The 26,140-nt window shown below is 44.8% G+C and overlaps 1 protein-coding gene across 14 annotated transcripts; it reads right to left on the bottom strand.

Annotated features, from left to right (window-relative positions):
• Positions 1–26,140, bottom strand: ZNF263 (zinc finger protein 263). 14 transcript variants are annotated; one of them, XR_010323603.1, is made up of 8 exons: positions 25,527–26,134; positions 24,456–24,636; positions 23,920–23,993; positions 23,497–23,623; positions 22,326–22,442; positions 21,140–21,237; positions 9,034–9,109; positions 1–5,630 (listed from the first exon to the last, which is right to left on the bottom strand). XR_010323603.1 is itself a non-coding variant. In XM_064295450.1 (7 exons), exons 1-6 carry the CDS (start codon positions 25,911–25,913, stop codon positions 21,176–21,178), a joined length of 948 nt encoding a protein of 315 aa, XP_064151520.1. In that variant the 5' UTR covers positions 25,914–26,134; the 3' UTR covers positions 1–9,109; positions 21,140–21,175. The 14 variants fall into 14 exon arrangements, 13 of the variants coding, with proteins under 13 accessions (XP_064151520.1, XP_010595667.1, XP_003417798.1 ...); XM_064295450.1 differs by having other exon boundaries at positions 1–9,109; XM_023557433.2 differs by lacking the exons at positions 1–5,630; positions 9,034–9,109; positions 21,140–21,237 and adding exons at positions 17,852–17,969; positions 18,358–18,927 and having other exon boundaries at positions 25,527–26,121.

Below are 26,140 nucleotides of genomic sequence, written 5' to 3'. Positions count from 1 at the left end.
CAGTGAAGCTGTCCTGACCAAGGCTTTTTTTTTTTGTTGGGAGTTTTTTGATTACCTTTTCAATCTCTTCTTTTGTTATGGGTCTATTTAGTTGTTCTACCTCTGTTTGTGTTAGTTTAGGTAGGTAGTGTGTTTCTAGGAATTCATCCATTTCAGTTGGGTCTGTTGTAATAGCGCCCATCTCATTTCTTATTTGGGTTATTTGCTTCCTCTCCTGTTTTTCTTTTGTCAGTGTGGCCAGTGGTTTATCAATTTTGTTGATTTTTTCAAAAAACCAGCTTTTGGTCTTGTTAATTCCTTGAATTGTTTTTCTTTTTTTTTATTTCATTTAGTTCAGCTCTAATTTTTATTGTTTGTTTTCTTCTGGTGCCTGTGGGTTTCTTTTGTTGCTCTCTTTCTATTTGTTCAAGTTGTAGGGATAATTCTTTCATTTTGGCCCTTCTTTTTGGATGTGTGCATTTATTGATATAATTTGGCCTCCGAGCACGCTTTTGCTGTGTCCCAAAGGTTCTGATAGGAAGTGTTTTCATTCTCACTGGATTCTCTGAATTTTTTTATTCCATTCTTAATGTCTTCTATAATCCAGTCTTTTTTGGGCAGGGTATTCAGTTTCCAAGTGTTTGATTTCTTTTCCTATTATTGATTTCTACTTTTATGGCCTTATGGTCATAGAAGATGCTTTGTAATATTTCAATGTTTTGGATTCTGCTAAGGCTTGCTTTATGACCTAATATGTGGTCTATTCTAGAGAATGTTCCATGTGCACTAGAAAAGAAAGTATAGTTGGTTGCTGTTGGGTGGAGTGTTCTGTATATGTCTATGAGGTCAAGTTGGTTGATGTGGGATTTAGATCTTCCATGTCTTTATTCAGCTTCTTTCTGGATGTCCTGTCCTTCACCGAAACTGGTGTGTTGAAGTCTCCTACTATTGTTGTGGAGCTGTCTATCTCACTTTTCAATGCTGATGGAGTTCATTTTATGTATCTTGCAGCCCTGTCATTGGGTGCATAAATATTTAATATGGTTATATCTTCTTGGTGTATTGTCCCTTTAATCATTATACAGTTTCCTTATCCTTTGTGGTGGACTTAACTCTGAAGTCTATTTTGTCAGAAATTAATATTGCCACTCCTGCTCTTTTTTGATTGTTGTTTGGTTGATGTATTTTTTTCCAGTCTTTGAGTTTTAGTTTGTTTGTGTCTCTAAGTCTAAGGTGTGTCTCTTGTAGGCAGCATATAGATGGATCTTGTTTTTTAATCCATTCTGCCACTCTCTGTCTCTTTATTGGTGCATTTAGCCCATTTACATTCAGGGAAATTATGGATAGGTAATTTTTTTTTATGAATTTAGTGCTATCATTTTGATATCTTTTTTGTGTGTTGATAGTTTCTTTTTCCCACTTAATTTTATGTGCTGATTATCTTTATATAGTCTCCTTTCCTCATATTTGTTGTTGTTGATTTTGTTTCTGCTGAGTCTGTATTCTTCCCTTGTATTTTATTTTGATGAGTAGGCTAGTTTGTCTTCTTTGTGGTTACGTTTTTATTTACCCCCATTTTTCTAAAGTTAAAATTAACTTATTTTTTTGTATCGCTCTATCTTCCTCTCCATATGGAAGGTGTATGATTACATTTCTTAGTCCCTCTTTATTATTTTAATGTTTTCTTCTTGTATAAAATAACATCGCTGTTACTGTGTTTTGGGCTTTTTTTTTTTTTTTATCTTTGTTTTTTTGGATTTCCCTGTCTGGGTTGACTTCTGGTTGCTCTGCCCAGTGTTCTTGCCTTGGGTTGATACCTAATATTATTGATTTTCTAACCAAAGTACTCCCTTTAGTATTTCTTGTAGTTTTGGTTCCGTTTTTATGAATTCCCACAACTTGTGTTTATCTGGAAATGTCTTAATTTCACCTTCACATTTAAGAGACAGTTTTGGTGGATATATGTTTCTTGGTAGGCAATTTTTTTCCTTCAATTTTTTAAATATGTCATACCATTGCCGTCTTTCCTGCATGGTTTCTTCCAAGTAGCCCGAGCTTATTCTTACTGGCCCTCCTTTGTAGGTGACTTTTTGTTTATCTCTCGTTGTTCTTATAGTTGTCTCTTCATCTTTGCTTTTGGCAAACTTGAGAATAATATGTCTTGGTGACTTTCTTATAAGATCTACCTTATGTGGAGTTTGATGAGCATCTTGGATAGGTATCTTCTCATTTTTCACAATATCAGAGAAGTTTTCTGCCAACAAATCTTCAACAATTTTTTCTGTATTTTCTATTATCCCTCCCTGTTCTCATAGGTTATTTCTCTTGATAGAGTCCCACATGATTCTTAAGGTTTCTTCATTTTTTTAAAATTCTCTTATCTGATTTTTCTTCAATTAGTGCCAAGTGATTTATCTTCCAGTTCAGAAATTCTAGCTTCTAATTGCTCAATTCTGTTCCTCTGACTTTGTATTGAGTTATCTAATTCTGTAATTATATTGTTAACCGTCTGAATTTCTGATTGCTGTCTATGGATTTTTCCAGCTTATTAAACTTGTCATTATGTTCCTGAATAATCTAATTCCTTCAGTTGCTTTATCTGTGTGTTGGCTTGTTCTGCATATTGCCTCATTTCATTCCTGATGTCTTGAAGGGTTCTGTGTATTAAACTTTTGTATTCTGCATCTGATAATTCCAGGAATGCACTTTCATCTAGAAGATCCCTGCATTCTTTGTTTTGAGAGCCTGTTGAGGTGATCTTGGTGTGTTTCTTTATGTGACTTGATATTGACTGTTGTCTCTGAGCCATCTATAAGTTATTGTATTAGTTTATGCTTGCTTACTGTGTCGTAGCTACTTGCTTTGTTTTGTTTTGTTCTGGTATCCCCCTATGGGTTGCTTCAGTGAGCTAGCTTGATTATTTTCACCTTTGGAGCTCTGGTGTCCTTTCCCCAGCTGGCTAGAGCTGTTATCAGGTATATTGGTCTAGGAGTCTATTCAGTTTTCTTGTATGAATTCAGCTCAGGTTTCCAGGTAGCTGATCATCAAGTGTGTGGTACAGGCTCTGTCCTACAGTCTTAGAGGGGCAGGGGTGATTGGCGTATATATCGGTATCTGGTTGCAGCAGGGGGTTATGCTCTGAACAAGGCAGGGGGCTGAGAACCGACCCCCAAGTGTCTCTGAGGAAAATGAGTGTCTGTTCCTAGAGCGTGCTGGTGGGTGGGTTCTGCAGACAAACCACGGAAACCGAAAGTTTTTGGTTGTAAGGACTGGGAGGTACCAGTTTTCTTTCGACACCTGTCACGGGTGGCTGGGTGACCTGAGTGGAGCCACCAGTTCTTAGGTCCCTGTTGCGGGTAGGTGAAGACCTTGTTTAATAGGCAAAGCAATGTGAAACGTCAAACACCCACCTCTCCACCACACAGCTGAATGGTTGGAGTTTGCCAACAAGGGCCTATTCTCCCAAAATAGGCCCACACAGGTCCACGCAGAAGGGAAAGGTGCTCAAGGTCCACAGATGGTTTATGTCTGGACAGGAGCTGCTTGTGTCCTGAGCTCCCCTGGTTAATGGAGCTAGCAAATTATCTTTTCCCCCCAGGTGGAAATTTTTTCTTTCCCCAAGGCCGGTAGGATGGCTGTAAGTGCTCACCAGGGTCTATCTCAGGCCCAGGGATTTAGCTGCTGAAGCTGGCTTGGGTGTGTGTTGGGGGGGGGGGCGGCGGTAAAATATACGGAAGTACTTAGCTTTTGCCAGGAGTGCCATTCTCCTCAGGTTCCAGAGGTGTAAGCAGGCTGTGTGGCTGGCTGCTTCTCCCTGAGGAAACTGTGGCCGAACACTGGTACCAGCCTGCCACTGCCGCCGCCGCTGCCGCCACTCTGAGAATGGTGCCTGAGGGCTCCCTGTGATTCAGGTCCAGTAACTCCTCTCTACTTCTGAACGTCCTCTTCCTCCCCTGCCCCTCAGTTCCTTGTCTGAGGTTGCCTTTGATGCTCAGGGTTCCTAGCTTGTCACAAATATACTCGTTTGACTTGTTTTTTCGGGTCTTTATTGTAAGGGCTCGACAGAAGCGTCTGTCTATTCCGCCATCTTGGCTCTGCCCCCAACATAATCCTCTTTAACATAAAATTACCATCACAAAATGGAGAAGAACCGCAGAATACTGGAAATCATGGCCTAACCAATTTAACACATTATATGTTTTGGGGGATGTAATTGAATCCATGACATTCCACCCTTTGGCCCCCCAAAAATCATATCCTTGCAACATGCAAAACATATTCACCCCATCGTATCATAGCAGAAGTCTTAACTCCAAGTCCAAAATCCTAAAATTCCTGTTCATCTGTGAAATCTGAAATACAAGTTGTCTGCTTCCAAGGGTACAATGGCAGAACAGGCTCAAGCTAGACATTTCCATTACAAATAGAAGAAGCTGGGAGGAAAAGAAGGCATAACCGGCAGGAAGCAAGTCAGCAGAGCACATTACATTAGCCCTCAAAGCTTTGAAAATAACCCTTTGTTCTCTGAGACAATTTACACAGTAACCCTGCCCTCCAGATTCTAGGTATTGGCCACACTCTCCAGATTCTGAGTGGAGGCCCCTCAGCCCTGGGCTTCAGCTACACCTTCAGGCCCATTGGGACAGCAACTCTGCTCTCTCGGCTTTAGGCACACAATTCTCTTAGTCCATCTGAATGGCAACTCTACCAGAGAAACACCAGAGGCCATGGCTCCACCCTTTGAAACCCCTGAAGTCATGGCCATACCTTTTGAGACTGAGGCAGCTCAGCTATTTGTCTTTGTTGTCTCTTCAGCTTCTGTTTCTTGGTTTTTTGGGCTTTTGGCTCCTTGGGCCTCATGCCTGCATGTGTCCTGCTGGGGCAAGTGTTCCAGAGCTCAGCAGCTGCACTGATAAGTGCCTGGAGGCACCCCACTCCGCGAGGAAGCCTCCTCAACACAAGCAGTTCTCTGGCTCTGTGCGTCCGCAAGCCTAGCTCCACCGATAAGTGCCTGGAGACACCCCACTCCGCCAGGACGCCTCCTGCGCACAGGCACTCGCAGCACAGGCACTCGCACAGGCACTCAGCTCTCTTGTTCCGTGGGTGGGTTCAGCGTCACGCACGCTGGTCTCCTGGTTCCGCTGCTGCTGGTTCTCTGCTGTTGCCGCTTCTTTTCTGCTGAAGGTTCTCTGCTGCGCTGTCCCTATGCCACTGTCACTCCTCTGTCCATTCAGTTTTGAAACCACTTCCACATTTTTAGGTATCTGTTAGAGCAGCACCCCACCCACTCAGTACCAAATTCTGTCATAGTCATCTAGTGCTGCCGAAACAGAAATACCACAGGCGGATGGCTTTAATGAAGAGAAATTAATTTTCTCACAGTCTAGTAGGTTACAAGTCCAAATTCAGGGTGTTGGCTCCAGGGGAAGGCTTTCTCCCTCTGTCGGCTCTGGAGGAAGGTCCTTGTCCTCAATCTTCCCCTGGTTGAGGAGCTTCTCAGGCAAAGGGACCCTGTGTCCAAAGGATTGCGCTCTGCTCCTGGTGCTGCTTTCTTGGTGTTATGAGGTCCCCAACTCTCTGCTTGCTTCCCTTTCATCTCTTGTGACATAAAAGGTGGTGCAGGCCACACCTCAGGGGGAAACTCCCTTTACCTTGGATCAAGGAGGTGACTTGCATAAGGGTGGTGTTACAATCCCACCATAATTCTCTTTAACATAAAATTACAATCAGAAAATGGAAGACAACCACAGAATACTGGGAATCATGGCCTAACCAAGTTAATACACACATTTTGGGGGGGGGGACATAATTCAATCCATGACAAATACCTTACCATTTTAATCACTAATTAATGTCTTTTTATATCTGATAAGGCAACTGCCCCTTTACTCTTCATTTTAAAAGCGTCCAAGCTAACGTATTAATTTTTCCAAATCAACTTCAGCATAAAATTTATTCATCCCTTCCTCACACACTAAATCCTTTGGAAATTTATCCATAATTTAAAATTAATTTGAATTGACATTTGGGTTGCTTCTCTCCATTCAAACTGTAAACAGTTTTAATAGAGTATTCATTTTTTTATTAAGGTTATTTCTAAGTATGTTGTAAGTGGGATCCTTTTTTATTATAGTTATTGGTGATATTTTTACCTTGTAAATCAACTCAGTAGTTATTCTTATTTCTTTTTTTACATCTCGTTTTTACTACCCAGAACTTACAGGAAAAAAAAAAAAATATTGCCATTGGTCACCCTTTTGACTTTCTTCATGCTTCCTTGGTTGATTAAATCTGCATCCTAATGGAAGCTGGAAGGGAGACGTTAACATCAAGCAGCGAGACTTTTCTTTTTTAAGGAAAGATTTATCCAGAATGACAGCAAGCTAGGGGTGGGGTTAAGAGGTTAAGTAATTTTCCCTAGCTTGGTGCTTTGCCTCCTTTGAAACACTTCAAGCCTGGGATAGAATGGTTTGTGGAAAAAGTTGAAAAGGATGTTAGGTGAAGACACTGGACTAGACACCTCTTTGTTGTTGTTAGGTGCCCTCAAGTGAATTCTGACTCAGTAACCCTATGTACAACAGAACAAACACTGCCAGGTCCTGTTCACAATCCTTGCTGTTTGGACAGCTCTCTAGTTCCATTTTTTTTTTCCAATGGTAATTCCCAGAGTGCATGACCATCATTTTCAAAAGTACTCACTGCTTCTGGAAACATCCTGTACATGAGCTTGGTGTTGGGGATTCAGACCTGAATAAGCTGAGCTGAACGTGCTAAGGTTTGGAGCTGAGTATGGAGAGGGTTTTGAGAACACTTGGCTGACTAGCAGGAGAAATACCACAGGGTCTATGCAACTTTTGAGTTGGGCTTTAAAGTTTAATTACAAGGCAAGCCAGGCCAGGCCAAAGGGGGAATGAGCACAACCTCTTCGGTGTGAGTGCATTGCCCTGGGAAGCTGCAAGAGCCCTGGATGGTAGCAATAGGGGGCTGCTGGCAGAAAAGAGCAGAAGACAGGTCAGAGCTAGATTTTCAGTGGCCTTTTTGGGGGGAGGGTCATCCCAAGATTTAGCACCTGCCCAAGTAGAAACCTGAATGTCTCTCAGCTCTGCCTCAACTTGTCCCTCCTCACTGCCCCTATCTTGGTCCAGGCCACCATTACCCCCTGCCTCGATGAGGGCACCTGCCTCTTTGGTCTACCTGCCCTCCTGTCTTGCCCTCTTTCCATCTTTTCCCTAACCTGTAGCCAGGACAAGCGTACCAAAAACACAACTACGAGTAGTGAGTGCCTGCCCTGCTCCGTGAGCTTCCCATCGCATTCTGACAAACACCCAAACCCTGAAGGCGGCCTATGGGCCCACCTGGCCAGACCCTTATCCGTCTCTTTCCCCAAGCCCATCCCATTTTTCCCCCCTGCCTTCTCAGAGCGCCCATCACGGCGCTGGAACCGGCCTTCTGTTTGACCATGAGGGCTGGCCCATATGCCGAACCCCGCTCTCCGCACCGGGTTGGCACACGCACAGTTGAGGGGCCAGAGAGTTTCAGGTAGTACTGTCGTGCCCCACACCGGAGTCGAACCAAAGGAGAAGCAGGAAGCCAGCGACCTTGAGGGAGGGAGGGATCATACAGAACCTGCGGGGCGGGGCGGGGCGGGGCGAGGCGGGGCAAGACGCTAGGCGCACGCTCCTGCCTCCCCACCGCATTTCCAGCTGCGACAGCAGGACAGCAGGTGTGGCAGGGCCGGCGGGCTGCTCGGGCCGCTGAGGCGACCCACCCCTTTAGATGTCTGACTTGGTTCCAGGCTTTGGGAACCGCTGATTCCACGGCTTTCCCCAAGCCTGAGAGAAAACTTAAGTCTTTGGTTCTAGAAGTCATTCCTGAGGATAGAGCCGCGCCAAGGCCCAGCAGCCCACTTTTGTTCAGGTTGCTGAGGCAACATCCCGGAACCCCTACCAGGAAAGCGGGGGATTCCTTCAAGGGCCATTTGGCCAGCCTTTACCCTACGAGTTCGAAGGGACGCCAAGGTGTGGAAAGGAGCTTTCCTGGCCTTAAGGGGGAGTGGGGGAAGGAGAGTTAATTCCTCATACAAAGTATGGATTTCAGGAAGATACTTATTGTTTTTCTAACCCACCCTTTCTGCCTGGGGAAGTCGCACTATCTGCCTGAAGCAAGTTTGGATCCCTGTGAGTCACCACTTTTGATTTCTGACTGAAGCTTCTGGGACACTCAACGTGTTTCACTGATGAACTGAGAATGTTAATATTAACGGGAAGAGGGTCAGAATTTTTTTTTGTGGTCTGAGCAATTTTTCCTCAACCATTTCGTGTCATAGTTGAACTTACCCAGACCACTCCCACTGCCTCCTCAGGTGTACCAGTGTCAGGCAAAAAGCTGCCCTTAAACCCTTCCTCTTGCGGAAGAAACGCATTTAAGTCCCTCATAGTATACACCACATGATCAGAAGGAAATGTCAGTCTCCCTTTCAAGCATGAAAGTCAATTTTTAATCAAAAGTGCTTAAAAGCAACTATGTTGGCATCTCCTGCCTGGAGGGAGATGGGAAGGTGGAGGGGGTTAGAAGCTGGCGACATGGACATGAAAATATAGAGTGGAGGGAGAGAGCGGGCTGTCTAATTGGGGGGAGAGTAATCGGGAGTGTGTAGCAGGGTGTATATGGGTTTTTGTGTGAGAGGCTGACTTGATTTGTAGATTTTCACTTAAAGCACAATAAAAATTATTAAAAAAAAAAACTGCTGTATATCAGGCAATGATGAAAACTCAAAAAAAAAAAAAAAAAAAAGAGGTATTTGACTTACATCCGAATCCACTTAGGACGGAGTCATTGGAATGGAACCCTGTCATAACTCAGGGGCTACTTGTATTTTCTGCTTCCCTCAAATCAAGGTTATTGTCTACTCACTAAAGTCAGTGAAATGCTACGCAGAGACATTTAAAAAAAATAAAGCTATTTGATTAAAAAAAAAAAAAAAAGTGCTCAAAAGCTAGATTGAAGGCCAGAAAGAAAATGCTTCAAAACAAATGTATTTTGGCTTTAATTCACCTTGTTATTCTTGAGCTCCCGACATCCAAAGAAAAGATAGGAATTCTTGTGCTGATCAATTTGCTAGTTGGTTTTCCTGTAACACAAGATCCTTTATGTGACTTAGTTGTCTCAAAGGTTTGTGAAATATTTACATAAGTTACAAGTTTTAAGCAGTGGTGGTGATTTTGCACGTTTCAAAATTCTTCTATCAGTTGATGTAATGGTTCAACAGTAAAGTTACTAAGCTCTTCTTAGAAGGGTGCTGAGTTGCTAAGTCTAAAACCTCCAATTTCTAATTATGATGTTGAGACCCTTAAGTTCTTCCATCTCTACGATAACATTTTTAAACAAAGTGATCTGTCGTCTTTTTCGGGGGGGGGGGGCGGGGACAAGCAATTCAGTGACTTCTTCATCTCTGTCTCACCCCTGGAGCGAAGGGCTTTGTTTTCATTGTTGTCTGGCCTGTTTTAGCTTTTAGACTCACTCTGCTAGTCATTCACATTGCTTAAACATACTGATTCTCCACCTAGGAGCGTTTCTGCTGGTCTCACGTATTGCCTTTGCTACAAGGACATATGGCTATTGCTCAGGATCAGTCCACATCTCCCAGGTCTCCTTTGTGCCCATGAGTTTAGGAGCCAGGGGTACTTTATTGCCCCCAGCATCAGGCTCCCTCTGAAGTAAAAGCCAGATGAAATCTGTTGTGATTTCTTTTACAAACTGACTAGATAGTAAAAGTACAAGTCCACTGAAGTGGCCTTATGGGAGCATGCAATAAAGGGCTCTGACCTGATCCTTGAAATATGACTTCACGGAAAGAAGTCATAACTCCTGCCTTTCGACAGTGTGGTGCTCCCAGAAATTCCTGTCAGCGTGGTCTTACACTGACTCCAATGCCAGGTGCTTAGAAGACAGAATTCTTTTACTAGTGTTTTCTGCCCACAGTTGGCACAAATAGACGAGTGTTATCTCCATGGCAGGCACTGTGCTAATTGTTTTACATGCAGTATGCTGTGTACCTTCATCTCATTAAAGCAAGGCAGAGGACAGCTATGCATATGAAGTTGGCCAGAAGGGTAGTCAGATTGGGCGACTGGTGAAGGCCCCTATGGGGAAGCCTTTCTAGTGCCTAAGGCAAATACCTTCGTTGCTTCTAGTTGCTCTAGCATTAATTGGCAATGCCAAGTAGGAGCAACACCAGCCTGACCACGTCATATTTGAGACCTGGTGGGTGACAGATGGTGATAGTTGGGTGATGAGGGGAAGGTGGGGTTTCCATTCTTATGAGATTTACTATCTACATAAGTTGTTATCTTAACCAGAGACAGTGCTTAATAATAACATCAACTTTACACCACTGTGGGGCAGTGAATTACTTCACATGGCCCTTTTAGCCACGCCATGGTCTTGTAACTCACACAATGACTAGGTTGGACTAGGCCAATAAGGTGATTGTGGCCGGCCCACCAAGGGGATTGAACAGCCTGCAAAGAATGCAAATAAAGTGCATGAAAGCCCCATGAGGGTGGGATCATGCAAATAAGGCATATGAAACCCTAATGACGGGGTTGGTCAGTTTTGCCATCTGGCTAGGCTTAAAACAGAGCAAATCCCAGGGCAGAGAGGGGACCTCACTACATCAAGTAAGAACCAGGAGTGGAGCATGTCCTTTGGACCCAGGGTCCCTGTGCTGAGAACCTCCTAGACCCAGGGAGTGGGGGGGGGGGAAGGGGAGGAGGGGGGAGGGGGGAGAGAGAGGGGAGGGAGGGAGGGAGAGAGAGATCTATAACACCAGAGATGGTGCAAGATGGCAAAAAGCAGCGGCAGAGCACTGGCAGCAGCAAAGCCAGGAGAAATGGCAGGGCAGGCTTCCTGGCCCACAAAGCAGGCAACTACAGTACGAGTGTAGACCCATGGAGCAAGAGAGCCCAGCACCTTTGCCCTTCAGGCAGAAGGCTTGCTGGTAGAGTGGGGTTACCTCCAGGCACTTGTTAGCAGACCTAGGCTTGCCGACTGTCATGGATTGAATTGTGTCCCCCCAAAATATCTGTCAACTTGGCTAGGTCATGATTCCCTTGTATGATTCTCTACCATTTTATCATCTGATGTGATTTCCCTATGTGCTGTAAATCCTATCACTGTGATGTAATAAGATGGATTAGCGGCAGTTATATTGATGAGATCTACAAGATTAGATGTCTTAAGCCAATCTCTCGAGATATAAAAGAGTGAACTGAACAGAGAGACAGGGGGACCTCATACCACCAGGAAAGCAGTGCTGGGAGCGGAGCGCGTCCTTTGGACCCGAGGTTCCTGCACTGAGATGCTTCCAGACTAAGGGAAGACTGATGATAAGGACCTTCCTCCATAGCGGACAGAGAGAAAGCCTTCCCCTGGAGCCAGCACCCTGAATTCTGACTTCTAGCCTACTGGACTGTGAAAGAATAGAATACTCTTTGTTAAAGCCATCCACTTGTGGTATTTCTGTTAAAACACCACTAGATGACCAAGACACCGACCCATGGAGCCAAAGCGAATGTCTTTGAGCAGAGGCTCCCTGGTGGAGTGGGGTGCCTCTGGGCACTTATTAGCAGAGCTAAAGAGCTTTGCAACACTTGCCAGAGCAGGGCAGAGGCCAGGCCCAAGTGGGGCCAAAGGCCGAGAGATGAGGCCTGTCCTCAGGGGGCCGAGTAGAGCTGAGAGAACTGTCCCGCACTGAAGGGAGACTTTGCCTACATGCTTTGTGATCCTGATCCCGAGTTGTAGCCTGTTTATCCTAAACTGTAACCTGTTACTTCCCTAATAAACCACTTAACTGTAAGTACATTTTGTGAGTTCTGGGTAGCCACTGCAAAGAATTATCAAACCCAGTAGAGAAACACCGAGTGTCATGAGAGGGATGGCTGATGTCCAAATTGCTAAAAAGGTTGGCAGGTGGAGGTATGTTTGACCTCCACCTCATAGGAATCAGCCTTAGGCTGATGACTCTCCCCTCTTGTGAAGTCAGACAAGGTCAGACATGCCCACACCATTTTTACAACTACCCCACACATCTCAGGGCATCAGCAGCCACATCAGCCCTGCCCTGCTCTGCTGAACCTTGGCCCTACTGGTAAGCATACATGAACCTCTCTCTCTAATCCTCACCTCCCCTGCTGCCCCTCAATCCCTGTACAACCACTACCCTCCTCCTGTGAACAAGGTGGATGAAAGAAAGGGCAAGAAATAAGAAACCTTAAGATTTTTAACCCCCATGTGTCTGTCAGTTTGTTGTACTGTGGGCATGGGTGGTGTGTTGCTATGATGCTGGAAGCTAAGCGGCCGGTATTCAGATACCAGCAGGGTCACCCATGGAGGACAGGTTTCAGCTGAGCTTCCAGACTAAGACAGACTAGGAAGAAGGACCCAGCAGTCTACTTCTGAAAAGCATTAGCCAGTGAAAACGTTATGAATAGCAGCGGAACACTATCTGATGTAGTGCTGGAAGATGAGTCCCCCAGGTTGGAAGGCACTCAAAAGATGACTGGGGAAGAGTTATTTCCTCAAAGTAGAGTCGACCTTAATGATGTGGATGGAGTAAAGCTTTCGGGACCTTCATTTGCTGATGTGGAACAACTCAAAATGAGAAGGAATAGCTGCAAACATCCATTAATAATCGGAACCTGGAATGTACGAAGTATGGATCTAGGAAAATTGGAAATCGTCAAAAATGAAATGGAATGCATAAACATCGATATCCCAGGCATTAGTGAGCTGAAATGGACTGGTATTGGCCATTTTGAATTGGACAATCATATAGTCTACTATGCTGGGAATGACAACTTGAAGAGGAGTGGTGTTGCATTCATCAACAAAAAGAACGTTTCAAGATCTATGCTGAAGTACAACGCTGTCAGTGACAGAATAATATCCATATGCCTACAAGAAAGAACAGCTAATACGACTATTACTCAAATTTACGCACCAACCACTAGGGCCAAAGGTGAAGAAATAGAAGATTTTTATCAGCTGCTGCAGTCTGAAATTGATCAAGCATGCAATCAAGATGCATTGATAATTACTGCCAATTGGAATGCGAAAGTTGTAAACAAAGAAGGATCAGTAGTTGGAAAATATGGCCTTGGTGACAGAAACAATGCTGGAGATCAAATGACAGAATTTTGCAAGACCAACGACTTCTTCATTGCAAATACCTTCTTTCACCAACATAAACGGCGACTATACACATGGACCTTGCCAGATGGAACACACAGGAATCACACTGACTACATTTGTGGAAAGAGACGATGGAAAAGCTCAATATCATCCAGAAGAACAAGCCCAGGGGCCGAATGTGGAACAGACCATCAATTGCTCATATGCAAGTTCAAGCTGAAACTGAAGAAAATCAGAGCAAGTCCACAAGAGCCAAAATATGACCTTGAGTATATCCCACCTAAATTTAGAGACCATCTGAAGAACAGATTTGACGTATTGAACACTAGTGACCGAAGACCAGACAAGCTGTGGAATGACATCAAGGACTTCATACATGAAGAAAGAAAGAGGTCATTAAAGACACAGGAAAGAAAGAAAAGACCAAGGTGGACGTCAGAGGAGACTCTGAAACTTGCTCTTGAACGTTGAGCAGCTAAAGCAAAAGGAAGAACTGATGAAATAAAAGAACTGAACAGAAGACTTCGAAGGGTGCCTCAAGAAAACAAAGTAAAGTATTATAAGGACATGTGCAAAGAGCTGGAGGTGGAAAACCAAAAGGGAAGAACATGCTCAGCGTTTCTCAAGCTGAAAGAACTGAAGAAAAAATTCAAGCCTCAAGTTGCAATAGTGAAGGATTCTATGGGGAAAATATTAAACGATACAGGAAGCATCAAAAGATGGAAGGAATACACAGAGTCATTATACCAAAAAGAATTAGTCGGTGTTCAACCATTTCAAGAGGTGGCGTATGATCAGGAACCGATGGTACTGAAGGAAGAAGTCCAAGCTGCTCTGAAGGCATTGGTGAAAAACAAGGCTCCAGGATTTGATGGAATATTGATTGAGATGTTTCAACAAACAGATGCAGCGCTGGACGTGCTCATTCGTCTATGCCAAGAAACATGGAAGACGGCTTCCTGGCCAACTGACTAGAAAAAGAGATCCATATTCATTCCTATTCCCAAGAAAGGCGATCCAACTGAATGTGGAAATTATGGAACAGTATCATTAATATCACACACAAGCAAAATTTTGCTGAAGATCATTCAAAAATGGCTGCAGCAGTATATTGACAGGGAACTGCCAGAAATTCAGGTCAGTTTCAGAAGAGGATGTGGAACCAAGGATATCATTGCTGATGTCAGATGGATCCTGGCTGAAAGCAGAGAATACCAGAAGGATGTTTACCTGTGTTCTACTGACTATGCAAAGACTGTGGATCGTAACAAATTATGGATAACATTGCAAAGAATGGGAATTCCAGCACACTTTATTGTGCTCATGAGAAACCTTTACAGAGATTAAGAGGCAGTTGTTCGGACAGAACAAGGGGATACTGATTGGTTTAAAGTCAGGAAAGGTGTGTGTCAAGGTTGTATTCTTTCACCATACCTATTCAATCTGTATGCTGGGCAAATATTACGAGAAGCTGGACTATATGAAGAAGAAGGGGCATCAGGATTGGAGGAAGACTCATTAACAACCTGCAATACGCATATGACACAACCTGGCCTGCTGCAAGTGAAAAGAAGTTGAAGCACTTACTAATGAAGATCAAAGACCACAGCCTTCAGTATGGACTGCATGTCAACATGAAGAAAACAAAAATCCTCACAACTAGACCAATGAGCAACATCATGATAAACGGAGAAAAGACTGAAGTTGTCAAGGATTTCGTTTGACTTGGATCCACAATCAACAGCCATGGCAGCAGCAGTCAAGAAATCAAAAGACGCACTGCACTGGGTAAATCTGCTGCGAAGGACCTCTCTAAAGTGTTGAAGAACAAAGATGTCACCTTGAAGACTAAGGTGTGCCTGACCCAAGCCATGGTATTTTCAATCGCATCATATGCATGTGAAAGGTGGACAATGAATATGAAAGACCGAAGAAGAGCTGACGCCTTTGAATTGTGGTGTTGGCGAAGAATATTGAATATACCATGGACTGCCAAAAGAATGAATAAATCTGTCTTAGAAGAAGTACAACCGAAATGCTCCTTAAAAGCAAGGCTGGCGAGACTGCATCTTACATACTTTGGACATGTTGTCAGGAGGGATCAGTCCCTGGAAGACGTCATGCTTGGCAGAGTACAGGGTTAGCGGAAGAGAGGAAGACCCTCAACGAGGTGGATTGACACAGTGGCTGCAACAATGAACTCAAGCATAACAAGGATTGTAAGGATGGCTCAGGACTGGCAGTGTTTCATTCTTTTGTGCGTAGGGTCGCTATGAGTCGGGACCGACTTGACGGCACCTAACAAGATTTTTAAATCTGGCTCAGAAAAAAACGAAAGATTCATACTAAGCTGGGGCAGGGCTGAAACAAGTCTGATAAGGGAAGGCAAGGCAAGGGGAGGGGGGTTTGCATCACTTATCACTATATTCGACAGCTTGTTGAGAATGGAATTTATCACCTTTTTCTCCCAAAGAACTGGTCAGGTACCTTCCTCTAGGGCCATATTTTCCTGACATTAGAATTTCCTACTTTTAGAATACTTCCACGGGCCCATAGAAGCAGCGGTCAAGAAATGATATGATGCATTGCATTGGGCAAAGCTGCTGTAAAAGACCTCTTTCAAGTGTTGAAAAGCAAAGATGTCACTTTGAGGACTAAAGTGCGCCTGACCCAAGCCATGGTGTTTTCAATAGCTTCACAGGCATGAAAGCTGGACAATGAGTAAGGAAGACCAAGAATTTTTTATGCCTTTGAACTGTGGGATTTCTAAAGAACACTGAATACACTGTTGACTGCCAGAAGAATGAACTAATGTGCCTTGAAAGAAGTACTGCCAGAATGCTCCTTAGAAGTGAGAATGGCAAGACTTTTATGTGTTTTGGCCATGTTATCATGAGCTACCAGTCCCTGGAGAAGGACATCATGCTTGGTAAAGTAGAGGGTCAGTGAAAAAGAGGAAGACCCTCAGTGGAGATGGATTGACACAGTGGCTGCAACAATGGTTTCAAGTCTAACAACAGTTGTGAGGATGGCACAGGACCGAGCAATGTTTTGTTCTGTTGTACATAAGGTTGTTATCAGTCGGAACTGACTAGACAGCACCTAATAATATGAACAATACAAAAGGAGAAGTGACTTCCCTTTTAAAAAAAAAAGTCTCACAAGACCACGGACATATATGGAGTCAGATGTTGCCAAACAGATTGTTCCAAACAAAGAATTGTTATTAGGTCAATAGAAAATTTTTTTACTCCTGTACACCACAGAAGGAAAGAATGCTTCTCAGAGAACCTTATGATATCACCCCAAGCAGCCACTGGGTTTGATCTTTTGTTACCATGTAGCAGTCCCAGCCCTGGAGCTCACAAGGTTCATATACTGCCTGCCTCTGCCAGCTGCCACCTTTCTCAGAACCTTCCTGACTAATCCAGTAGGACCACATAGAGAAAAAGCAGGTCCTCTAATCAAGGCCTGGTGGTGTAGTGGTTAAGTGCTACAGCTGCTAACCAAAAGGTCAGCAGTTTGAATGCACAAGGTGCTGCTTGGGAACTCTATGGGGCAGTTCTGCCCTTTAGGGTTGCTATGAGTGGGAATCGACTTGATGGCAGCAGGTTTGTTTTTCTTTTTTTCTAACCAAGGCAGAGGGGAGACAGATCAAAACTGAGGGGTAAGGAAAGGCCCTCAGGGAATAATCACACACTTTTACGTTTCCTTAAGATATTTATTACCATCCAAACATACTTTCAACAAGGAAGAGCATAATCCCTAATTTCCCTGGGACCCACATTTTCGATTTTCTAGGGACTCCCGACTTTCATGGAACCCTCTACCCAGGAACAAGACTCTGGAGCTGTGTTCATTTCTTTCTGACAGAGGTAGGGCAAAGTCTAGAGCTCTGCAAAGGGTAGATTAACTCAGACTTCTGCTTCCTCTGCCAATTATTACTCCCTTAGGTCTCTGGTTCCTTGTCTGAGGGAACACTGACATGTGTGGCTTGCCAATGAGTTCTCCTGTCAGGCCATTGAGGAGCACTGTGGTGGCTGATCTGGACTGCCCATGACTTCCCAGCCAGGGCCTTTGGGAGAGCTGCAACTCACAGCTAGTCTTTTGTGGCCTCCAACTTTTTCCAAGAAACTTGGCCTCTCCTTTTTGGTCTCAAGGGCCTCAAAGCCTAACTACTCCTGCTGAATGTCCCAAATGAAGAAATAATAACAGAAAGATCACAGGGATTCCCAAAGTTGTTGGGATAGACAAGGGACACAGTAAGGCAACCAAATCACACCTAGGATAATAAACGCACTGAGAGGGTGGGTGCACTTTGGGACAGGATGGATTTATTGGAGAACTCCACCCTAAGCACATCACCTCAGAGACTTGCCATCCTTAATAGTTGAGACAGAATTCCTTTTAGTTTTGAGGATGTTTTGCTGCCTCTGTACCTTCCTCACAATGACCACCCCCTCCCTTTCTTCTTTACAGTAATTACCTTAAAAACATAGAGGTTGTTTGGTCAGCTGGGCAAGGAAGACTAGTTCATAAAAACAGGACTCTGATACATCACCTTATCTGGGTCACAGCAATCCCATTGTTTCTATCCAGTGTGAGTTCTTTGATGACTCATAAGGCGTGAACTTCGAGAAAAGCTTTCTCCACATTCAGAACATTTATAGGGTCTCTCTCCTGTATGGGTTCTCAGGTGACGAATCCGATTGGAGCTGTGTGAGAAACTGTCTCCACACTCATGACAGGTGTAAGGTTTTTCTCCCGTGTGAATTCTCTGATGCCTGATTAAGTTGGATCTATGAGAGAAGTTTTCCCCACAAAGGGTACATTTATATGGTTTCTCTCCTGTGTGCGTTCTCTGATGTCTGGTGAGGTGCATGCCCTGCCCGAAGCTTTTCCCACAAGTCAAACATTTAAAGAGCTTCTTCTCTACCTTGGGGGCTCCATGATTGGAAAGAAAGGGGGTGCAGTCACTCACTGCTTCCCCACATGCAGAAAAGGGATAAAGTCTCTCTCTCTCATGAGTTCTTTCGTGTATGACAAGGTGTGAACTACGAGAGAAACTTTTCCCACACTCGGGACATTTATAAGGTCTTTCTCCTGTGTGAATTCTCTGGTGCCTAAGAAGGTTGGAACTATGAGCAAAGATCTCCCCACACTCAGGGCACTTGTAGGGCTTCTCACCTGTGTGTGTTCTCTGGTGCCTATGGAGGTTGGAGTTGCAAGAGAAGCTTTTTCCACACACATTGCATCGATATGGCTTCTCACCTGTGTGTGTGCGCTGATGGCGAATCAGGTGGGTATTTTGGCTGAAGCTTTTTCCACATTCGAGGCACTTATGGGCCTCCTCTCCCAGTTGTGCTCTGTGTAGCGAGAGAAAATGTGGGTTCCCACCAAAGATGTCGCCACACTCCACACCCATGCACAGTCTTTCTGCTGCGTGTATTCTCTGGTGCCTAATTAGGTTTGAGTTGTTAGAGAAATTTTTGCCACACAAGGAACATATATGGAGTTTCTTTGGCTGCAGTTCCTTTGGTCGCCCCAGTTCTCTGTAACTTGTGGCCCGGACTAAGGACTGCTCCATTTGATCCTCTGGGGGAGGGTCCCACTGCCCTTCTGACCTGTCACAAGGTCTTCCCTGCTCAGGACTCCAGGGCACCTCCCCTCTTGCCTGGCCAGGCAGCTCCTTAGGGTGGGTGTTCTCAGGGGCAACAGACTGAGCAGTTTCATCCCGGTTCTCAAATTTCTCTTCTCCTGGGAGAGTAAGAAAAAGCAAACCCTTTCGTTACTTATACCCTGGAAAAAAGGAAATCCTACACATCTGCCACTGCCTGTAGGTCAGAAGTCCGGAGGGCTGGTTCTGCCTGTTTCCCATCTTCCCCTTCCAGAGAGACCTCTGGATCAGGGATGGTGCAATCACCCTATGAATCAGAGCTCAGCTGAGTCTTGAAATCCCCTTCTAGAGGGCCCTACCCACTTCTCTGAGCCTTGGGCTTCTACCCTTCAGTAACCGGTGGCAGGGAGGAGGGCTGTGACTCAGGTGGGATGAGCGAGCTGAACAGTGGAGGCTTCTTACATTTTGCACCCTGGGCCCCTTATAGTCCCCAGCCCTGCGAAGGAGAATGGACAGAAGGAATAAAGGAAGCAATAGACCTCTGGCTAGCCCCCATCTGAGGGGCTTAACACCCAAATATTTTTACACAAATAACGCACGTTACACATTTTCAAGCTGTGCGCCCTATGCGGTTTTCATAAGTGCACCATACCAATACATATTGCTGACTTCAATTTCAATTTTTTTCCTGTCCACTGGATTTAATGTTACCTGAATAAAGCTGATCTTATGGAAACTTCATTTACGGTAGGTACCTTCCTAAACCAAGTGCAAGCAATGGTGAACAGAATTAGCTTGTGACGGAAGTGGGATGCCATGCTGATACCAGAGTATGAATGCACAAAGAGCTAGAAATTATTAAGTAAGAAATGATCCTAGGCCTAAAGCTACAAGAAAAAGATGTTGCTTATATTTTATTGCTTTTATAAATCTTAAACTGAAACATAATTTTTGATAATTGATGTCTTTGAAATCAACAAATAAAAATCACCAGAAAAAATTGTGTTTTCATCTTAAAATAGGCCACTTTAGTTTATTTGTTATCATCATCATCATCCGACTCCCGGAATCCTTCAAAGTCCGATCCCTCAACACTATCATCATCTGGAGGTTTCTGGCCTACAGTGGTTTTCATTCTCACAGAAAGGCCATTCCTTTTCATGAATTTAGAAATCCAGGTGAAACCTGCCTTGAAATCTGGGATTCCTCTTTCATCTGCCAGAAGCTTCGCTTTGATCTGAATTGTGACAGCAGAGACAGCTTGATTTTGTTCCCTTCGAGAAATAATCCACTCTTTCAAATCATTCTCTAACTCAGGCCATTTTGCTTTGGGCCCACGACATGCACGTTTTTGAGGATTCATTTTCTCCAGCTCCTTTTTCTCCTTTCTCCATTCACGAATGGACGACTCTCCAACCTTGAACTCTCTTGCTGCCGCTCTATTGCTTGTTTCTTCTGCCCTCGCAACGACTTTCAGTTTGAAGTCGGCGGTGTAGGACTTGCGTTTAATTCCTGCCATGATCCTAAAGGGTTCTAAGGTTTAGATTTATAAACTGAAAAAATGTGCACAATATAATTGATAACTGGCTGATTCTAGTAAAGAGACTGCAAATTCAAACATGAGGTATATAAGAAGCAAAGGTCTTTTTATATGCTAGCAAGCATATGACTAGGGTGACTTATGATCATTGATCAAAATCACTGATGCTAACAAAACATAATTACATTACGAAATAAGCAGACCTAACATGGCTTAATGGTTTCACTTAAGATGATCTGATAAGGTTGTCACATTCAAGTGTTGATCCAAGAGCGAATGTGTACGAGTTTCCCCCACTATCCCAAAGTAGAGCATTACTATGAAACATTTCGTGAGCCGAAGTGGTGTAAAGCAAAGAAATAATTACTATTAACTTGTACAGGAAAAAATTTTGAGTGTTCCCAGACCCAAAAAGTAACCTATCAATCATACCAAATAACACATAAAACCCGGGCAGGAGCTGTGTGGGGTATGGTCTCGATGGAGTGTGCCTAGGGGCCATCAGGCGAGGGAGTAGCAGTCACCACTGTGTCCCCTACACTGTTAAGGGGGTGAGGAGCAGCAGGAAGAGAAGTGGGCAGCAGCAGAGGAAGGCGAGGAGGAGGTCCTCTTGGGGAAGGAGCTGCTGGGCTTTCTGGCCAGGCTGCCCCTGGCTGCACTGGCCTGGACTGCAGCGCCCTGAACCATGATCGTGACCTGCTACCCCTTTTAGACATGCCACACTTCAAGTTCCTGGACTTGCCCCTGAGGTTACTGAGATGATCTCGGGGGACTAGCGCCTGTTTAGCATCGCCAACCTGCTTTTTACCTACCAAGCCCACCATCAGCAGGACGCACATGCCCCCAAGTCAGCTGTTTATACACAGGAATGCTATTTTCGCAAAAGCAAAAATCCTCTTCAGATTTCTTTCTGTTAATGAAAGCAGGTACTAATGAAAGTCTTTTGTAAAAGCTAGCAGCATAAAGTGAATTTTTCACATAGCAGGGAAACCTGTATCAGTTTTGCTTTGGTTACTCCTTCAATTAAAAGTCAAAGTCAGAAGATGACTATGATAATTATGTCAATGCAGACTGAATCATGACTGCTATTGACAGCTACTTGATACCATTTATGTCACTACAGACTTCATTTTATTCATGCTTCCAATTGATAGCACATGATTTATTAACAGGCTTCAGTAGGTTCAAGGTTCTTATTGATGACTCAAAAACAGCAGGAATATAATTCCAAACCAAAAACCCACTGCCATCCTGACTCACAGTGACCCTACAGGACACAGTAGAGCTGCCCCACAGGGTTTCCAAGGAGCAGCTGGCAGATTCGAACTGCTGGCCTTTTCGTTAGCAGATGAGCTCTTCAACACTGCGCCACTAGGGCTCTGAGATATACTTATCAACTGAAATTACTGTATTTTTATCCAAATAATGCACACCTTCTATGTTTGTTTGCCAACCACACCCACACCCCCCGCAACAAGCGTGCTATGCTAATAGTTTTTTTTTTTTTTTTTTAACAGCAACGTGAAAAAAAAGTGGCATAGAAGCACTTCTAAAAATATCTTGTGGTGGGGAGGAAGGTATGGCTGGCAAACACATAGAGGGCATGTGTTATTTGCGTGAAAATACAGTACTAGGAACAAACACTTTCATCTGTTTATTTTTCAATTACTGGGGTACTACCTAACTTGATCCATGACTTCTCGACAACGGCTTATACCCTTATTATGCTAATAAAATCAAAAGTAACATTTTTGAACTACTGAATGAGGATGAATAAGGCTTAAATTCACTTCTGGAAATGTCACAAGACGCACATGGTAGATGCACAGGTGTGCTATGGCAGAACTTTTTATTATATAATCTTGTCATTTCTGCATGTTACGTGTATGCGTGCGTGTTATTTACAGGCACACTATTTGCGAAAAATACAGTACCCAAACGTCTCACTCTCAACAGCTGGGAGCCTTGGTGAGCAGGCAGTTCATCTTTATGTCTTACCTGCAGCTGGGCTTTGGGGTCTCCGGCGCTCTTTGCAACTCTGGACCCTAGGATCCCATGGCTTTCCTCCTGGTTCCACCTGGGTGCTCAGGGCCCCGTGATTGGGAATTGGAGACTCTGTTCACAGTGAAAAACAGATTTCTGTGTCAGCACTTTTCTCTACCAGGCTGGGGAAACAAAGTCTTGACCTCTGCCCTCAACAGATAGATAAAGAACTCTCTGCTCAGTAAGCCTGACAGCAATTAGTTGGAATACACCCTCAACTGCTCCCAGTGGTACTCTCTAGAGAAAATCAGAGGTGGGAGACTATGGCTTAAAAAAAAAAAAAATTTCATAATATTTAGGGAATGCACACTTTCATAACTAAAGAACATGGTTGAGATGATTAGTTCCTTGAACAATCAGTTTAATATTGTAAAACAGCCTCCAGAAAGTGAAAAAATAACATGACAGACAGTCAGAAAAGGACCTGGGCCTCTGGGAGGAGCATGAAGTTAAAACTCAAAAGTGACACTGTTGTGCTATGCTAAATAGAAAAACAAAAACCTCACACCACCTCCAGCAAACACGCACCTGAACAGAAGTTAATCCAAGAAATTGTGATCTTAACTTCTCCCCATATTTAGCGCCCAGTGTAAGAGTTGTTTAATTTTAGGCACCACAGCAATGGAAAAAGGATATGGAGAACCTGAGACAGTCTCAATGAAAATGAACAAAAAACCTATAGTAACCCCTTTGCAGAATTAGCGTAAATGAGTTCACAGTCGTGATCCTCTCTATCCAAACCTGATATATGGATACAAAGTGCAATACATTTCTTTCTATAGGTGTGCTTCAACAGAATTGTAAGAGTAATGTATGTATATCTTGTTTGAATACCTTCTACCTAAATCCAACGATGAAATTTTTTGTTATATTTCATCGGCATCATTTTTAATCTCCGTATAATAAATAGTTCAATACACAAGTGTGCTTTAATTTATTCTTATTTAGCCCCTATTTTGGATATATACATTGTTTCCCTGATTCTAGTCAAGGGGACTGCAGATAAAAGTGTCTCCTGTGGAGGGTTCTTGGCAAAACTCAGATCTTATGTCGGAAGGTGAATGTCTAAGAAGATAGGACCCTGGTGAGAATGGCTCAGTCTTCATCTCTGGAAAAAAGTCCTTACCCAGTGAGTCCACATTCTTGTAATTCTCCTGCACAGTGTCCCTGGAGAGGGCTCTCTTACCAGGCTCCAGATGCCTGCAATCCTCCTGGGAGAGGTACATAGCCACGTCCTCTAAGCTCTCAGGCAACTGAAATGGCACAAGATCACCTTTAGCCCTGGATGCACCAAGCACAATTCAAGCAGAGTCACAGGCTAAAGGGGCAAACATTAGGGGTGCCCAGAACACATTTCATGGGAAAGAGGGTGCCAGACCTACAAGCCAGGTGTGGCGGAGACAGGGAGGATGGGGGATGCATATGGGGGGGGAGGGGAAGGATCCTCTGCAGGTGGCAGAAAGGACCCCGCCCCCACAAAAGGAACACTCCAAGGGGGAGGGTGGGCAGGGGAGAAGAGAGAGGGAGACAACGGGAACTTCCACATCACCTGGGGCCCAGTCATCTCCTTGTCTTCCATGTTCCCTTCAGGAGGAAAGAGAGAAAGCCAAGGAGCAGACAATGCTGAAGGTGACAGAAATCACAATGAGAATGGCATTCCTAATTTCTGGCACCCCATTATTACAACATAGTATCCATTCCCCAACACTCAGTCTCTGTTTTTAAAATTAAACACTAAAAAAAAAAAAAAGAGGACAATAGAGGCATAATAAAGTGATATCCAAAATGATGGGAACAGAGTAAAGAAATACCAGCAGCCTTGCCAGCAGAGCTGCTGAACTCCACGCCTCCAATCATTCAGCTAGCATGCCCACTAACACAGATCAGTTGTTTTACACAATAAAAGACTCAACAAAGAGAGGCCCTTTCCTCCCCCACCCCAGGAGAACCCAATCCACCATTTCTAGGTCTTTCACTGCACATCTGAGAAACTGGACTTCAGAATTCCCTGTTCTTGGCCTGCTGGTGCCAGGGGCAGCCCAAAGCCCCTCTTCCCTCCCACCTGCCCGGATAACTGTTCCTCACCCCTCTCCTTTACAGCTTGGGGGTCCCTTTGGGGGCTGGGGCCTAGCAGCTGCTGCAGCCTGGGGCCAGGACTTCGCTCAGTCTCCATGGGCTCCAGCTTGAAGCTCGGTGACTCTCGTGCTGTTTCCAGAGGCAAAGGCTCCTCCAAAAGCACTGCTGTTCCCTGCCCATGGTTTGTGACCTGAGAACCAACCCACATCACTCATCATCACAACAGGGCCCGAGAGAAAGGGAAATCAGCACAGGATTCTGAAGGCAAACCTTCAACACAGAATAACAGCAATCCCTTTGGACCCAGTAAGAAAAAAGGATGGCTTAGATTGGAGGCTTCTTTGATCCCACGCGCACATTAGTGAAACCGTATGAGTGTAAGGGGTCTATTCCAATGGACACCTTCCCCACACAGCTCTTCTAAAACACCTCGCTCCCTCTTCCTCTCACCCACCTTTTCTAGATGTTTTCATTTCTCAATATTAGGTAAACTGATTTGGGTGGTATGGGGTACAGGTACCTTAGGGCCTCAGTGCCAAATTTTTTCTGAATTTACAGTTAACCGAGACCCAGCCCTGCAAAAGAGACCAGACTGCTGCCTGTAATATAACAATAGCTAACAGTTATGAAGCACTAACGATAAACCAACAACGTGATCAAAACTTTACAAGTTGCTCTCTTCTTCAACTCTCAAAACAACCCTAGAAGAGTATTTTATCACCCTCATTTTACCAACCAGAAAACTGAGGCCCAAAAAGATGAAGCAACTTGCCCAAAATCACAAAGCTAGTACTTAGCAGAGTCAGGTTTTAATATTGGTGCTCTAATTCCGGAGCTCACACTAACTATTGCAACGGCACTGGCCTCCATGTGGGAACACGCAACTCTTCACTGCTCACTCTGTCCATTTGGGGGAAATCCGGAGGATGAAAGTCCCAGATTAAACTAGAAAAAAAGGTCCTTGCCCATGTAAAGTCTACGCAGAGTAACCCAGTAAATTCGGATGGGGAAGTAAACCAGCACGATGTCCCAGTCCTTGGGGCCCAAACCAACGGCAGATAAAGCCGCTCTTTCTCTCACCTGTTGCCTCAGTCGTCCAAGCTCTCTCTGCATATCCTCCACAAGCGTAACTGCTTCCTCGCCGCTCTCCGGATGCAGCTCCTGCACCCTGCTCTGGATCTCCTGGGGCAGGATTGTCAGGAACTGCTCCAGCACAAGCAACTCCAGGATCTGCTCCTTGGTGCGCATCTCGGGCCGCAGCCACTCATGGCAAAGCTCCTGGAGCCGGCTGAGGGCTTCTCTGGGACCAGCGGCCTCTTGGAAGCGAAACCGTCGGAAGCGCAGGTGGGAGGAATGTAGGCTGGACCCTGGGTCGGGCCGAGGCAACTCCTGGCTCCACGCGCAGTCCTCCTCCAGTTTCACGATCAGGAGCCCTTCTTGCTCCTGGGAGCCCGGGCCCGACGCCATCGTCAGGCTCCCGGGGCGCCTTGCCCCCGAAACCAGCTGCGCCAGTCTGGGAAGGCGACCCGGGCCCCGTGGGAGGATGGGCGGCGTCGGCCCGGTGGGTCCGGGGCTCCAAGTCCCGGCGGAGGAGTGACACTCCTGCCTGGGCAAAGCCGGCTACGGCGCTTTAGCCTTGCTTGGTCTGGGCCGCCGCGGCGCGAGTATTTCGCCCGCTCTCGCTTTTTTTTTTT

The sequence above is a fragment of the Loxodonta africana genome, chromosome 12, assembly GCF_030014295.1.
Source record: "Loxodonta africana isolate mLoxAfr1 chromosome 12, mLoxAfr1.hap2, whole genome shotgun sequence".
Classification (NCBI taxonomy): Eukaryota; Metazoa; Chordata; class Mammalia; order Proboscidea; family Elephantidae; genus Loxodonta; species Loxodonta africana.
The sequence above is the reverse complement of the archived record's forward strand: the minus strand, read 5'-3'. Positions and strand labels throughout refer to the sequence as shown.